General features: G+C 38.4%; 1 protein-coding gene across 8 annotated transcripts in view; it reads right to left on the bottom strand.

Moving 5' to 3' along the window:
• Nucleotides 1–14,998, bottom strand: part of EGLN1 (egl-9 family hypoxia inducible factor 1) — a 55,416-nt gene that overhangs the window by 2,649 nt on the left and 37,769 nt on the right. Inside the window, exons 2-6 of one of the 8 annotated variants that reach the window (XR_011496383.1) lie at nucleotides 7,411–7,530; nucleotides 5,602–5,755; nucleotides 5,409–5,519; nucleotides 4,451–4,587; nucleotides 1,198–1,265 (exon numbers count right to left, since the gene is read on the bottom strand). Coding sequence is in view for 2 of the 8 variants with exons in the window: in XM_014865703.3 (XP_014721189.3) it covers nucleotides 1,198–1,265; nucleotides 4,451–4,587; nucleotides 7,411–7,530 (325 nt within the window). In the remaining 6 variants the exon portion in view is untranslated. Of the gene's footprint in view, nucleotides 1–1,197; nucleotides 1,266–4,449; nucleotides 4,588–5,268; nucleotides 5,323–5,408; nucleotides 5,520–5,591; nucleotides 5,756–7,410; nucleotides 7,531–14,998 lie in introns of those variants that run through there. The other 7 variants (XR_011496389.1, XR_011496387.1, XR_011496392.1 and 4 more) reach the window with 7 other exon arrangements.

The following is a 14,998-nucleotide window of genomic DNA, read 5'->3' as shown; positions in this document are numbered from 1 at the left end:
ACTTCTACTTCCAAAACCTACCCTCAGCGCTGTATTATGATGAATGTGTTACTCTGAACTAGTAAACCTTCAAAGGGAAAAACCATTCTCTACTCCGAGAGAATGATTTTGTCTCCTTTGTATTTTAAAAGTAACTTGAATTGCTATAAAATAACAGTGTGTTAAGTCTCACTCAAAGCACACTACTAGGCTTCTGCCACAAATAATGACTTTAAAAATACACAGAAAATGCATGAACATACTTTGTGTGTGTGTGTGTGTGTGTGGGGAAGATTGGCCCTGAGCTAACATCTGTAGCCAATCCTCCTCTATTTTGTATGGGGGACGCTGCCACAGCATGGCTTGATGAGCGGTATGTAGGTCCACGCCAGGGACCCCATGAACCCTGGGCTGCCAAGCGGAGCATGCAAACTTAACCACTGCGCCACCAGGTCAGCCTCATGAACATAGACTTTCTATAGTTTTATAAAAGATTGATGTGAGATTATCAGCGGCTCATGAAAATACAGCTAGTTAATCAGCAATGTGAACAGTGAGCAGACTTTTGGAGATCTAAGGTAGGCTTAAAGAAAAGACAGGTAAGCGGTCTATCAGAAAACTAAGACCCACTGCTCTAGGCAGTCCATAAGTGGGGGCGGGGAACGGGCATACTGAAGGACCTTCAGATTTAGGAAAAGTGTGCTGACCTGTGGACACTATGGGCAGATATGGCCTCTCCATGCCTGTCTGATTTAGGGATTTTGGCATTTCAATTCATCTCTTTTCTATTAATTTTCTTCACGTCCACATTCAACGTGGAAGACCTGGAGTATTCTTTAGAGCATGTAGATTTAAAGGGAAAGGATATTACCTTCCTTCTAATGGGAGAAGGAAAGGAAGCTAGATGGCGGTTATCCAGAGCTCAGCAGCCCGTGACTGAAAAGGATAATCACAGAAAAAATCAGCTTGTATTTGAATAATTTTTCTCAGACTTCTTTGCCTCAAACTTTCCTAATCTTGGGACAATTTTGTTGATTAAAGATAACAATGAAGATGACTTAAGAGAAGTCCTCTTTTAAATAAGGGAATGAAGGAATTTGACAAAAACAAGGAGCAAGTCTTGATGACGTTAATAAAGACTGCATTTGCATTCCCTGAAAGCACTGCCTGACTGCAGGCACTTTCCTTCCAGCACACCCTGCCCCAAATCATGTTTACCTGTTAGATATTTTACTTTAGCACGGGCTCTCTCATCTGCATCAAAATACCAAACAGTGATTGCGTACCTAAAAGAAAATTCAGAACACGGTAAGAATGATCACACTGGGGGGACAAAAGTAGTATGCTGTTGCAAAGGTCTACTAAAACTCATAATGCCAAAATAATGCCTAAACTGGAATGGTGTCAGAGGATAAATGAGCACAGTAATAACCCACTTATCCAGTAACCTCAGTGCTCAAGAGTATAGCAGAGAACCAGGAGAAGCTAAAATTGATATCATGAAGTTGATGATTTTCTTCTTTTTTAAGATTGGCACCTGAGCTAACATCTGTTGTCAATCTTTTTTTCGTTAGTCTTTTTTCTTCTCCTCCTCCCCAAACTCCCCCAGTACACAGTCATATATTCTAGTTGTGGGTCCTTCTAGTTGTGCTGTGTGGGATGCTGCCTCAGCATGGCTTGATGAGTGGTGCTAGGTCTGCGTCCAGGATCTGAACCAGTGAAACCCTGGAATGCCAAAGTGGAGCACACGAACTTAACTACTCAGGCACAAGGCTGGCTCCAGTTGATGAGTTTTTATGATTTTTTTTTTTGCTTGAGGAAGATCCATCCTGACCTAACACCTGTGCCAATCTTCCTCTGTTTTGTATGTGGGTCACTGCCACAGGATGGCTGCCGATGAGTGGTGTAGGTCCACACCCAGGAACCGAACCCAGGCTGCTGAAGTGGAGCGCACCGATCTTAACCTCTAGGCCAGGTGGCTGGCCCCTTATGACTTTCTTAATACCTACTTAACCTATTTGATTATCTGTTTTGCAAGCCTATAGCAGATCAGAAACAGACAATAAGAAGGTAAAAGAATGGCTGTTACAGAAAAAGCATAAGTTCTAAAAGAAGAGAAGAGAAACAGAAAAGAACTGAAGGTGCAGGCCCTTTAGTGAAAGGGAGGGCTAATAGTCTCAGCTTCGAGAGACATCACTTTATTATACCAAAGAATTTTATAACCTGCAATCATCAAGAAAGAGTTAAATTATGCTAAGAATTTTTTAATCAAAACAATTATACTATGTCCTGACATTTAAAGTTTAGCTAAACTTCATTTTTCTGAAAATTTCCCTTATTTGGAATATCTCATTCCACAAATAAATGAGCAATCTCTGGTTTATTAAATACTACAAAGCACAGAGTTACCCCTTTTGGTACCAGTAACAGGGAAAATGTACACACGCTATAAGAAATGAAAACATGCTACAAATGATTGAGTGGAACATAGTTCCATTAGTGGAATATAGAAATTAGTTAAAGTATCTTGCAGATTCTGGCCAGTGGTCACTGAAGCAATGCTGATCCAAAAAGAACCAGTAAATGTGACAGAACTAAATCATGTAACATATTTGAAGAGTCAAAGGCAGAGTAGAGTCCGAGTCTAGGAGTTTGGACAACTGGGGACACTGAGGCCCAGAGATCACTCAGCTGGTGAATGACAAAGCTGAGGTCAATACTGGCCTCCTGACTTTCACATTCTGCTCTTTCCAGAGCTCCAGCACCTTTCTTACCACGTAGCCTCTTTTATTTTTCCAGGTGGCCTTGGTAATGGGAAAGGTGCACAGACAAATCATTTTCTATCTCTTGCTCATGCCCCAAACTTTTAGTTACTTAGAAATCAGGGTTCTACTACCTAGATCAACCCCCCTTCATGCCCTAAGTTCTTACCAGAAAAAAACTGTAAATACTGGATGTTGTTCTACTTATCCTGGTTTATCTCCCATTTAAAGAATCCTTCTCCTCACATGAACTTCTGTACTGTAACTCGAACAATCCTGCCCTTTTCTCCCAGGGCTTTACTAACACTATGGTACTCCTCTTGCTTCTCATTCTAGACTCAGCTGAGCTCCTCTCTTCAATGTGACACCTGACCCATGTATTCCAATTTAATACCACTTTCTCCCTCTTCCAAACTCCTGTAGCACGTATCTTCTGTAATTGTTTGGCATTTATTTACTACCTAAAAATGCTTATCTCTTCATCTAGAAAGGATACGACCAGACCATACTCAAGATTCCACAAAAGGGAAGGTCTCTGATGTGGTTTCCAGGTCAGAAAAGGTTCTAACGGAGCAGTCAGGTTAGAGACGGCGCTGAGATGCTGAGAGGAGAGATGGGGATTCGGAATGGATATCATGTGATGTGACAGGAGCCCCCTGGTTTCCATTCATGGCTTCTTATGATCTCTAGTTGCAAACTGCTCAGCTTGCTACTCACTATGTGAGTTAGGGCTGAAGGCAACATGACACAGAAATAAGCAAGAAAAAGGGAGAGGTGACAACAGAGTCTTTAGAATTTGAACCTCATCAAAGGCTGGCCAACCTCTAACATCATTATTAAAAGCCAGTTCTTCTCCCAGTGTATCTAAGGGTATGCCTCTTCTCACCAGATCTAAGCAACTGCAGGTCAGTAATTCACTATTGTAAGGTTCGAAGTCCTTTCTATAATAAAAAATAGATATTTAAAAAGCAGTACTATTTTTCTAGAAATATTTATTTTTATAACAATGTCTGTAACATTCTCCATTTTAACAGACTTAACATTTTAATTGGGTCATAGTAAATGGTAAAAAAAAATTTTAAAGAATACTAGGTTTAGAATACAAAAAATTGTAGAAAAAGAGTATAATGAAGAAAAAGAGAGTAATGAGCCTCGCAGATGCTTCTATTAAAGCTGAAGGATTATTTTTCTAACATTAACTCCCACCCATGGCAACCTTTTCTCTACTTTTCTTTCCTCTATTCTTTTTTCTCTTCATTTCTACGCTCTGGTTACCTCTTACTTTTCTACTCTTATCATTTTTCTACAACATCCCTCTCCTTCTCCCCCTTACCACCTTTCAAAAAGCTGCCCTTTTCCTTCTCCAAGTAATTTTTCTATCCCCCAAATGAATACTCTCACAAAATCAGGGACTAGATAGTAGTTAAGAGATGCACACAACAAGGAGACAGAGCTGGAAAGACGAGAAGGCCTGTGCTTCAATTTCTTACCCCAAACAAGGAGTGGCTTTGCAAAGAAAGTCACAGTCAGTACTAACTGTGAATCAATCTTATAAAACTATTCAAATTAAAACAGTTATGACTGAAGCACTATGATAAAGGTAGCTGAAGAACAGGAAGATACTCATTAGAAAACTTTCAAGTTTATCCTATCTATCCCCTCCTATCCTATCATACTCTTTACCAATTTTTTCTTAAAAGCAATACTACCTTGTAGCATATGCTGGTTGTACTTCATGAGGGTTGCGACGGTCAGACCAGAAAAACAGCAATCTATCAAATTTGGGTTCAATGTCAGCAAACTGGGCTTTGCCTTCTGGAAAAATTCGAAGTATACCTCCACTTACCTAGGAAAAGAGCCAAATAACGTAAGTATGAGTAAACAAGAATGCTACGAAATTAAATTCAGGGAGGAAAAAGACCCTATCAGTGAATCAAAATTCTTAATTGGATTATTCATAAATATATCTCAATTAACAAGGTATGAAGGTGAGCTGAGATTCCAAGTACATACACTGATACAAGGAAAAATTCATTTCTTGTTTCAGAGATTTTTGTAAATACTTGATAAAACATATGAAACTTATCTGAATTCATAAGTCTTAAAATGACACTTGGAAGTTTTAAAAACTAGTAAACATTTATTTATGTATGCTACTGATTTGCTTAATCTACTCTTAAAAATGTATCCATTTTAAATCTTCTTGATTAAATTACTACAGATGGTTAAGTATATCACATAAATAGTTCATCATATTTTAAAGTTCAACAGATAATTAACAGGACAGTCATAAATGTAATGCCTCTTATTTAAAGAATTCAATATATCAGTAGAAAGTGTCACCATTTATCATCATCATCATCATCATCATTATCATGGTCGTTATCAGAAACTGCAGCTCTTCCTTTCCAGACTGGGCCTGACACATTGATAACTATTTGCTTATAAAACTGGATTCCATCTAGACAGGAATATTACTGTTTGCCAAATTATATTTCCTTCTCTATTTGGGATTATATGGACTCACCTATTCATTCCAACATTGACTGAGTATCTATTCTTCTGGGACCTGTGGTGGGCCCTGGGTGCAGAGAGGGAATAATGCAGAGAGAGATTGTCCTCATGGTATTTATAATCTGGGGGGAATTAAAGTGAGGCAAAACCTACCCAACTGAGTGGCTGTTTACACTTGAGAAACTAAACTCCTAGGCAGGCAGACTATTATGTTGCAGGGAACTTTAATACTTGATAAAGACGTCATAGAGGTTGAGCCCATTCCTAGAACATAAAATTAGAAAAGCTGTTTATCAGGCTCATCCTCAAGTAGGTTAATTTCAAGCTACTTAGTACCTTTGCCCACCTTCCTCAGGTTCCAGTGTTGTTCAGAGTGATTCCCACGGTATTCACCAAACATCTAAAGAACCTCTAAACTGTGACCGAGAACATGTCTTCTTTTCTTTCCCCCTGCCCGCTTCCCTTTGACTGGAGTCACTGAGAATATCACAGGTGATCTGCTGAAAATGTTGAAAAAGACAGATAGCTGAAGCTTCCCAATCTTCTTCTGGGAAAACATCCCTGACCTCTGAATTAGGTAGCCTCCTGCATGCTCCCACAGCAATGTGTCCTGCTGGCATAACCCATTGTAACTGTCAATCTGCTGATCTGCACCCTCCACTAGATCTGAAGCTTTCAGAGGGCTTTTCTATTTCTGCTCTACCTCCAGTACCCAGAACAGTGTCAAGCACACTGCACATATTCAGTGCAATCTTGCAGAGGAAGTTTTCAGTTCTACATATAAAAATACTAAAGACTTTTTTCTGCTTATGTACAAATTTGAAAACTATATATTAATGACCTTGACTAGGTCCTATCAAAATTAAAAGGAGATCAACCTAGAAACAACTGAACAAAATACAGAAGTTAGGAGTTGATTAAACATATTTCTAGCTTTCTAGATATTCACAAAATCTGAAAAAAAATAAATTTTTAAGTTTTAACCAGAGTTAACCAATCTGTTTTGTGTGTTGGGCTCACGGTGAATTATCAAATTTATTTCTCTATTGCAAACTTTGAAAGCGATAACAGAAAAACCACGGTTGTTGACATAATGCCTCCAAATCTATCTAGCAGTAAAACTCACCTCAATTTTGCACTTGGACCAGGACAGAGGAAACTCTTTACATCACTACGGTATAAAAGATTACTGGAGCGCTGGGAGCATATCCTAAGTTCTAGGAGATGCTTTTAGGAAAGGACTACGTTTCTGCACATTTAAAACTTGGTGGTTTCCATCTGTGTACATATGTGTGTGTGTGTGTGTATAGGGGGGGAGTTGTTTTAAAGGTTGATCTTTAAAAATTACCCTGGCCACATAGGTAGGTTCACTCCATGGAAATCCACTGGGCTGTACATTATGTTCACTTTTCTATTTGAATAAACTGCTTCAATAAAATAAAAAAAAAGATTTAAAAAAATCAATGAAAAATTAGTTTATACAACCTCCAATGCAATAATGCATGATATACTTCTAAAGTTTAACTCATTTAAGTGAAATGCAGGCTAATATTAAGGGAATATATATTTAAAACAAGAGAGATTAAATGTATTGTACATTCTAAGTGGTTTTATAAGATTTGTCAGTATTGATAAACTTTTAGTTTTTCTCTAATCAAGGCAAGAAGGAATCCTGCCTCTAATATTCATTCAACAGCCCAATGCCAGATAACCTCTTTCCAATAATGCAAAGCATAAAATGTATGAGTAAGTAGGAAATAATCCATAATAATTATTTATACATAATCTCCCTCAAAAGCCATTATAAAACAATTATTCTCAGAAGTGTTTCTATAGAAACTATTAAAAGTAGTATATTTTAATAAAGATACTTTTGTAAAAGTTAAATAACTGAAGATAGAAACTATTAAAAGTAGTATATTTTAATAAAGATACTTTTGTAAAAGTTAAATAACTGAAGATAAGGCAATCTCTTTTTTTTGAAACGTATTAGTAACTATTTCATTTTACAAAGATCCACTCCTAAAACCTGAAACTGGCACAAATCTAAGAGAAAAATTTCTAACTGTTCATTTGTTAAAGACAGTCTCACCTGTGAGGAGTATGAATCTTAATACTTGTGAGAAAAAAACAAATGCTCAATTAAGTTGCATACCTTGGCATCCCAGTCTTTATTAAGATAATATATACATGTCACACATCTTCCATCTCCATTTGGATTATCAACATGGCGTACATAACCTGTTCCATTGCCTGGATAACAAGCAACCATAGCCTGTAATAATAACAATAACGATTTTTAAAATCCAAGTATGAATAAAAAAGGTAAACAGCTTATAAAAGAGATCTCTGATTTTTGGCCACTCTGACCCACACTTAAATTCTTCTAATAAAAATCCTATTTTGTAGAAAAGAAGAGGTAAAGATATTCTATGTTGACATTTATAAAGAATCCAAAGGTAGATTGGTAAACAATCCAAGGCTTGGTGAGTCCTGCTTCACAGTGATGGGGCTGACGTCGAAGAATCAGAGAACAACATTGCTATGAACACTTGGCTGTCACAAGTCAGTTACCCGTGCTTAAAACCCCAAAGATCAGAAAGATCGCAGAACCCACTTTCATGATCTTTACTCATACTGGTAATCAAGATCAACTGAGTTTTTGTCCTGCTCCACGGGAGACTTCTATCCTCCCTGAGCTCATCACAGAACACCTACATTACAGTCTGACAGCCAAACACACCATCTGACACTGTCTCTGAAAGGTACCAATTTGGACAGGCATAATTTAGAAGGTCAACTCCAAGCATTCAACTCATTTATTGTCAATGATTTAAAAAAAAAGGCTAGGGGGCCGGCCCCGTGGCTGAGTGGTTAAGTTTGCGCGCTCTGCTTCGGGCTCCCAGAGTTTCGCTGGTTTGTATCCTGGGTGTGGACGTGGCACTGCTCATCACACCATGCTGAGGCGGTGCCCTACATGCCACAACTAGAAGGACCCACAACTAAAATATACAACTATGTACTGGGGGGATTTGGGGTGAAAAAGCAGAAAGAAAAAATAAAGAAGACTGGCAACAGTTGTTAGCTCTGCTGCCAATCTTTAAAAAAAAAAGGCTCAATGATAAATGAGCATGTGACTAAGACCTCTGCAAATCAGAAAGAAAGTAGTTTTTTCACTCAAATCACAACAAGATGTAGTTCAGAAGATTGTTGGGTGTTAAGCATGAAGGTGGAAGAGACGCCCAAAATAAAAAGCACCAAACAACTTACATGTTCTCAGCATGTAGTACATAATAATCAACTGAAATTAGTATGGGCGACTTAAAAAAAAAATCTCAGGAATTACGAAGAAAACAAAAACAAAGATGTTCAAAGTTACCAGTTATTTTTGAAATCCTTTATTTCTCCAATTTCTTCATGTATTATAGCCCATGGATCAGTATTAATGTCAATGAATTAGCATAAAGTTACCAAACAGTAATTAAATTACATCATTATTTAAGATAGATGTCAAATGCTAATTTTTAAAATTCATGTTCACTTGATTAGTGAATAGGTAACTCTGTTCCAATTCTGAGATACAAGAAAGCATTTCAAACCTGAATGCTATAAAAAAAAAAAGCACATTTTTGTGGACACCCTGGCCTACTGCTCTTTATCAGAAGCAGAATTTTTGGTGAATATTAAACATCTCTATTTTTTCTGATTCCAGACAGACTTAAATTCCTCCTCTTGGGACCTGAGGCTGGTAATAACAGGGAGAATGGCATAGGTTTAGAAGGTTTAATAATGCTTAATAAAAGACAAATCCAACAATTTCCTTGTCATTAGCTGCTAAGGAAAGGCATATGTAGCCAAACTTGAACTGCAACTATAGGAGGTACTAATTTAACAATGCAATTAATCCACTTAATTGAGACAATTATGGTGAATTACATGATACATTCTTATCCACAGAAAAGAATGGAAAAAAAAAACACCACACCAGAACTCTTTCCTAAAGTGATCTCATCTCAAAAGAGTTCATTCAGCCTCTCCAACTTTCTGGTAACTTGAGCATCTCTCATGCAAAGCACGAAGGGGAAAATCTTTCTGCGTTCACCCACCCCATCCCATCCCATCCATCCATTTAACAAATACCTCTTGAGTACCTCCTATGTATATGAAAGGCCCTGGGGCTAATATGATGAACAAAACAGACAAAGTTCCTTGCTTTCATTTGTTACAGAACCTAGCGTAGTGGAGTAAATAACCGATAAATAGGGGGCTGGCCCCAAGGCCAAGTGGTTAAATCCACACGCTCCGCTTCAGCGTCCCAGGGTTTTCACCGATTTGGATCCTGGGCGCAGACATGGAGCCGCTCATTAGGCCATGTTGAGGCGGCGTCCCACATGCCACAACTAGGACTCACAACTAAATAAAATATACAACTATACACTGGGGCGATTTTGGATTTGGGGAGAAAAAGCAGAAAAAAAGAAAAAAAGACTGGCAACGTTGTTAGCTCAGGTGCCAATCTTTAAAAAAAAAACAAACCCCAAACAGATATATAATGTAATGTTAGGTAGTGATAAAATATCTTTTCGTAAGTTACGAAAAAATTTAAGTCGAAGGATAAAGAAAATGTTAGGATGATATTCTACAACAGCGGTCAGGGAAGACTTCCCTGAGGAGCTGACATTTCAGCAGAGACTTAAATGAAGGGAGCGTCAAGTTGTGCAAATATCTGTGGGGTGAGCGTACCTGGCAGCAGAAAAATGAGTGCAAAGGCAGGAGTGGCTGGGCAGGGTGGAACACAGCGGCAGGCCAGTGGGGATAGAATGAGAAAAACAATGATCAGAGAGGGTCCCGCAAGCCATGGTACGGACGTGGGATATTGTTCTAAAAGTGACAGGAAGCCAATGGAGAATACATCTGATTAACGTTTGAAGGAGGTCAGTTTCAATTCTGTATGAATAAAAAATAATAATTGCAATAACCTTAATATCACCTACTACCTAACATGTATTGGATATTTACTATTTGCCAAGCACTATTCTAAGTAATTTATGTGTAATAACTCAACTGACACAACTGTATGAGGTAAAAAGTATCATCATCCTCATCTTCATCTAACCGTAAAGGAAAATGGGGCTCAGAACTGTTAATTAATGTTCTCAATGTCACATGACAGTGGAACCATGTATGAATGCAGGCAAATCTGGTTTTGGAATCCATGTAATTAACCACTATACTAGATTTTGGGAGGGAGGGAGTGGAGAGTGAAAAAAAGAAGAGGACTAGTTAGGTATTGCAGTTTCTAGGAGAGAAAAAAAAAAGAGGCTGACCAGGGTGGCAAAGTGGGATGTATTCTGAAGGCAGAACACCAACATGGTTTGCTAACGGATTAAAGTGGCAAGTAAGAAGATTGAGGACACTGCTGAGGTCTGCATCTTAATGTAACTGAATGAATGGAGTTAACCATTTGCTAAAATGGAAATTTCAGGTGAAAGAGCAGTTTTAATAACATGCACAGGGTAGGAAAGGAGTTTCTCAACAATGGTCATGATGAGCCAGATATCCCAGAATAGAACAAAACTGAAGACACCAGGATTACGCCTCAATGCGGGATCTGTTTGTATTAGTCACTTCTAAACTGCTTTCTTTAGAGGCCTAGGATTACATGGAAATACCTGCGGGTGGTGACTGGTGGGAAGTAAAACGTGAAGAGGCCAACCGAGCAGGTTTTGCCCCAGCCTTAGAGGCAGCATTTATCTGTTTCCTTTATTTGAATTCCAAGTGAGACTTTTTGAAAAAAATAAAACATGCAATAAAAGAAAAGCTTTAAACAATTGTGTTAATTAAATTTTACAATTCCTAATATAGTTCAATTACCTCCATCTAAATGTATTACTTGAAGTGGCCATTATCACTTTAGCCTTATTTGGTGTTCCCTAGGTCCCTTTTAGCTCTGCTCTGGTAGTAAGGACACTGCCAAATGAAGAGAAAGGAAGGAAGGAGAGGAGGATGAGTACTAATAGCCTGAATTTAATCTGCCAACTCAACTTGTCAATACTAGTTCTAGAAAAGGCAGCAGTACATTATTACAATTGAAAAAGGATAAAATGGAAAACATCGGTGTAACCTGGTAAACTAGAAAGCCTACAATAAGTACAGCTAAAGGCTGGTGGGTATACAATAAGAGTGCTACGTAAAGGAGAAGGAAGCAAGGCAATCCTGGTCTGGGAGGAGTAAGAGTCCTAGAGCACTGCCAAGCCTCTCTGTCCCTGTAACTAGCGACTTTAAGAGGAGAAGGGAGAACCTAAGCAAACTCAGAAAAACTAGACTGTCATGGAAAAATCTGAGACCTGAAAAAGCCAAACTCCTAGGGGTTCTGGGGAAAGAGAAATTTTTAGGAAACTTGCAAAGATTTGGAAGGGTCATGAATTCATTCAAATAGCTGTGTGTCCTAATAATGATATGGTGAAACTGCATTTAGTAATTCACGCATGTACTGAGACTCCTCCCCATTTGGATTTTGGAAAACATAACAAGGTATAGTATTAGTCTCATGAAATTTGACAGCTACTACATTTAAAACCAGTATTTGGGGGCCAGCCTGGTGGCGCAGCGGTTAAGTGTGCACGTTCCGCTTCTCAGCGGTCCGGGGTTCACTGGTTTGGATCCTGGGTGTAGACATGGCACTGCCTGGCAAAAGCCATGCTGTGGCAGGCGTCCCACATATAAAGTAGAGGAAGATGGGCATGGATGTTAGCTCCGGGCCAGTCTTCCTCAGCAAAAAGAGGAGGATTGGCAGTAGTTAGCTCAGGGCTAAATCTTCCTCAAAAACAAACCAACCAACCAATATTTGTATTTAAACAAAGGTATCTTTATCTATGGTTTGGATTAACAAACTTTAAAGTTCCTTAAATGTAACATACCTTTTCCAGTTTCGAAATAATATTCATGCTCGATTTCTTAATAGGTAATTTGGTTTTCCTGGTGCATTTTATGTATATTTGTGAAAAAAAGATTCTGACATTGCTGTTCTTTTTTTGTTGTTTTAATACACAGCAGATTCTAACATTCTTATTCACAATACTTTTAGTAAATTCAGTTTATTTTCTTTTAATCTCTTAATCTCTTCTACACCTGATTCTACCTGCCTGAGTACCTGATTAGTCTAGAAGTCATTAGCAGCATTAAAAAACATTTACGGCACACCTACCATATCATACTACAAAAAGGGTCATTATGGTATCTGTCTGAAAGGACTTAACTGGAAAGAAAGAAAAAGCTGGGCAATCACAAAACAAATGATAAACCAAGTAGTACAAATAATAAACAGGAAAAGAATTCTAAAAAAAGGGAACTATTCGTGTGGGATAACATAATAGACAGGGCTTTGAGCTACACATAAAACCTAAACTTATCTTTAAAGGACAGATGCGATTTAGAAAGGTGACAGGAAGAAAAGCAAACAGTATAAGCATAACAAATATAGGAAACAGTTAAGTGACAGTGAGGTATTTTATAATGGTCTGCTCTGTCACTTAACTACTTAAAGTTAATTTGGTAGAAAAAAGATGAAATCTTGAAAATTAAGCAGAGGAAGTAGGATATGAAAGGTAAGCAACAGTGAGCCACTGTGGTTCTTGGGCAGGGATGGCCACAATGAAAGCTTTTAAGGCAGCTTCCATATTCTAAAATTCATATGAAAGATGATTCTAAGATGAAGCAGACTGCTATGGTCTGAATGTTTGTGCCTCCTCGCCCCAAATTCACATGTTGAAATCCTAACCCCCAAAGATAAGGGCATGAGGAGGTGGGGTCTTTGGGAGGTGATTGAGTCATGAAAGGGATTAGTGTCTTATAAAAGAGGCTCTGGAAGGATCCTGCCCCTCCCACCATGGGAGGACACAGCAAGAAGTCCTAGCTATGAACAAGGGATGGGGCCGTCACCAGAAGGCGACCACCATAGTTGCCTTGACCTTGGACTTTACAGCCACCAGGACTGTGAGCAATGAATGTCTGCTGTTTATAAGCTACCTAGTCTGTGGTATTTTGTTGTAGCAGCCCGAATGGGCTAAGACACACCTATGAAGGATAAAACTGTTCCAAGAGATTTACATTAGATGTACTGGCTTTAAGGACAAGGAAATGCATTGAAGTCTCTCAAGAGAAATTAAAATATCCCTGTCTCTAGAGATCTGTTAGGAATTGAAGTGATGCTCCCTGGTTGTGCTTCCGTCCTTCCTGAGGAGTGGCGGGACTAGACATGATTATACACTCCTATAAAGTGTAGGGTGGAAGACAGCAGAAGTCTAGACACTTGCCTGAAAAAGAAAAAATGCAATGGCCCACTGTATAATTCTGAGGTATGTTCCTAATCTGCCATCTCTTTGAGATACCAACTTTAAACATTTCAATTTCCCATTGGGAAAAGCGTATTTAAACATAAGCAAAACAATTAAAAACTATTTTTTCCTTTTTCATATGAAAATATACATGATTGAGGACGTTCTTAAGATAAGAAAGATCATAAATTTGTTTTTTTACTCTGAGAATAAAAGGAAGGAAGAGGTTTGCGATACCTCTTTGGAATCTGAAGACATTTATTTCTGGCATTGGAAGGCTTGTAATTCAATATGAAGCTGAAGCAGGAAAGGTGTTTTTTTCCTTTTTAAACTAAATTATTTTGAAACATTGATTCAAAGCTAAGAAAAGTAAAATTTTATGGGCTGTCAAAGTACTATTTTTACCCAGAATAAGGGGAAAAGGTTTACTATATGAAAATTTATCCTATTAACATATATCACCTCAGGGTACACAGCACTCTGCCCTTTGTAGATACAGCTAACAGTAAACACTTAACACAGGCTAGGCGTGGATTATCTCATTCAGTCTTCACAATAAAGTTATGAGGTAGGTACAGTTAATCTCTCCATTTTAGAGATTAGAAAACTGAACTACAGTGAGAATAAAAAACTTGCTGAAGGTCACAGAGACTTTTAAGTGGCAGAGGTGGGATAGGAACTGTAGCGATCTAGAGGGAAAAATAACCTCCTTCTGCATTCTTCCTCAGTTCCTGGCTCCAGTAAGGTTTGTGTTTAGTCTGACTGAAGAGTTCAGATGAAATTAGCAACAGAGGCCTGCAAGTGACTCCCCCACCTGCTATAGTGACATGCACTCGTGCATAATGCTTAACTCTCTGACCTACAGATGGACTGCATAAGGTTTTCTCCAACTCCATAGTTAGACATTTTAAGTCTCTTCCCTATCCATTCCCAAAGCACACCCATCCACATTATCATGACCTCTGAGGTATACATAAACCTAGCCAAACTACAGAAAAAAATACATGATCAAAAGAACTGGACTAAGAGCAGGTTGTTATTTACTATAAGAATAATCTAATTTTTAGGTCCTGGCCCCACAGTGTAGTGTTAAGATCAGCATGCTCCGGTTCCGTGGCCCAGGTTCGCAGGTTCAAATCTTGGGCGTGGACCTACGCCACTCATCAGCCATGCTGTGGTGGCGACCCACATATAAAGTAGAGGAAGACTGGCACAGATCTTAGCTCAGGGCTAGTCTTCCTCAGCAAAAAAAAAGAACAATCTAATCTTTAAAACTGCAGATTTTAATTATACCTACTTAGTTTAGGTAAATCTCATTTTCTAAAAGATACAATTAAAAACTTTATAAAGAGTTACGAATTTTGTTCATTGCATTAATTAGCATATTAAATGGGGGCTATGGGGAAG

This window comes from Equus asinus, chromosome 2, assembly GCF_041296235.1.
Source record: "Equus asinus isolate D_3611 breed Donkey chromosome 2, EquAss-T2T_v2, whole genome shotgun sequence".
Classification (NCBI taxonomy): Eukaryota; Metazoa; Chordata; class Mammalia; order Perissodactyla; family Equidae; genus Equus; species Equus asinus.
Note: the sequence above shows the minus strand (reverse complement) of the source record. Positions and strands in the feature narration are given on the sequence as shown.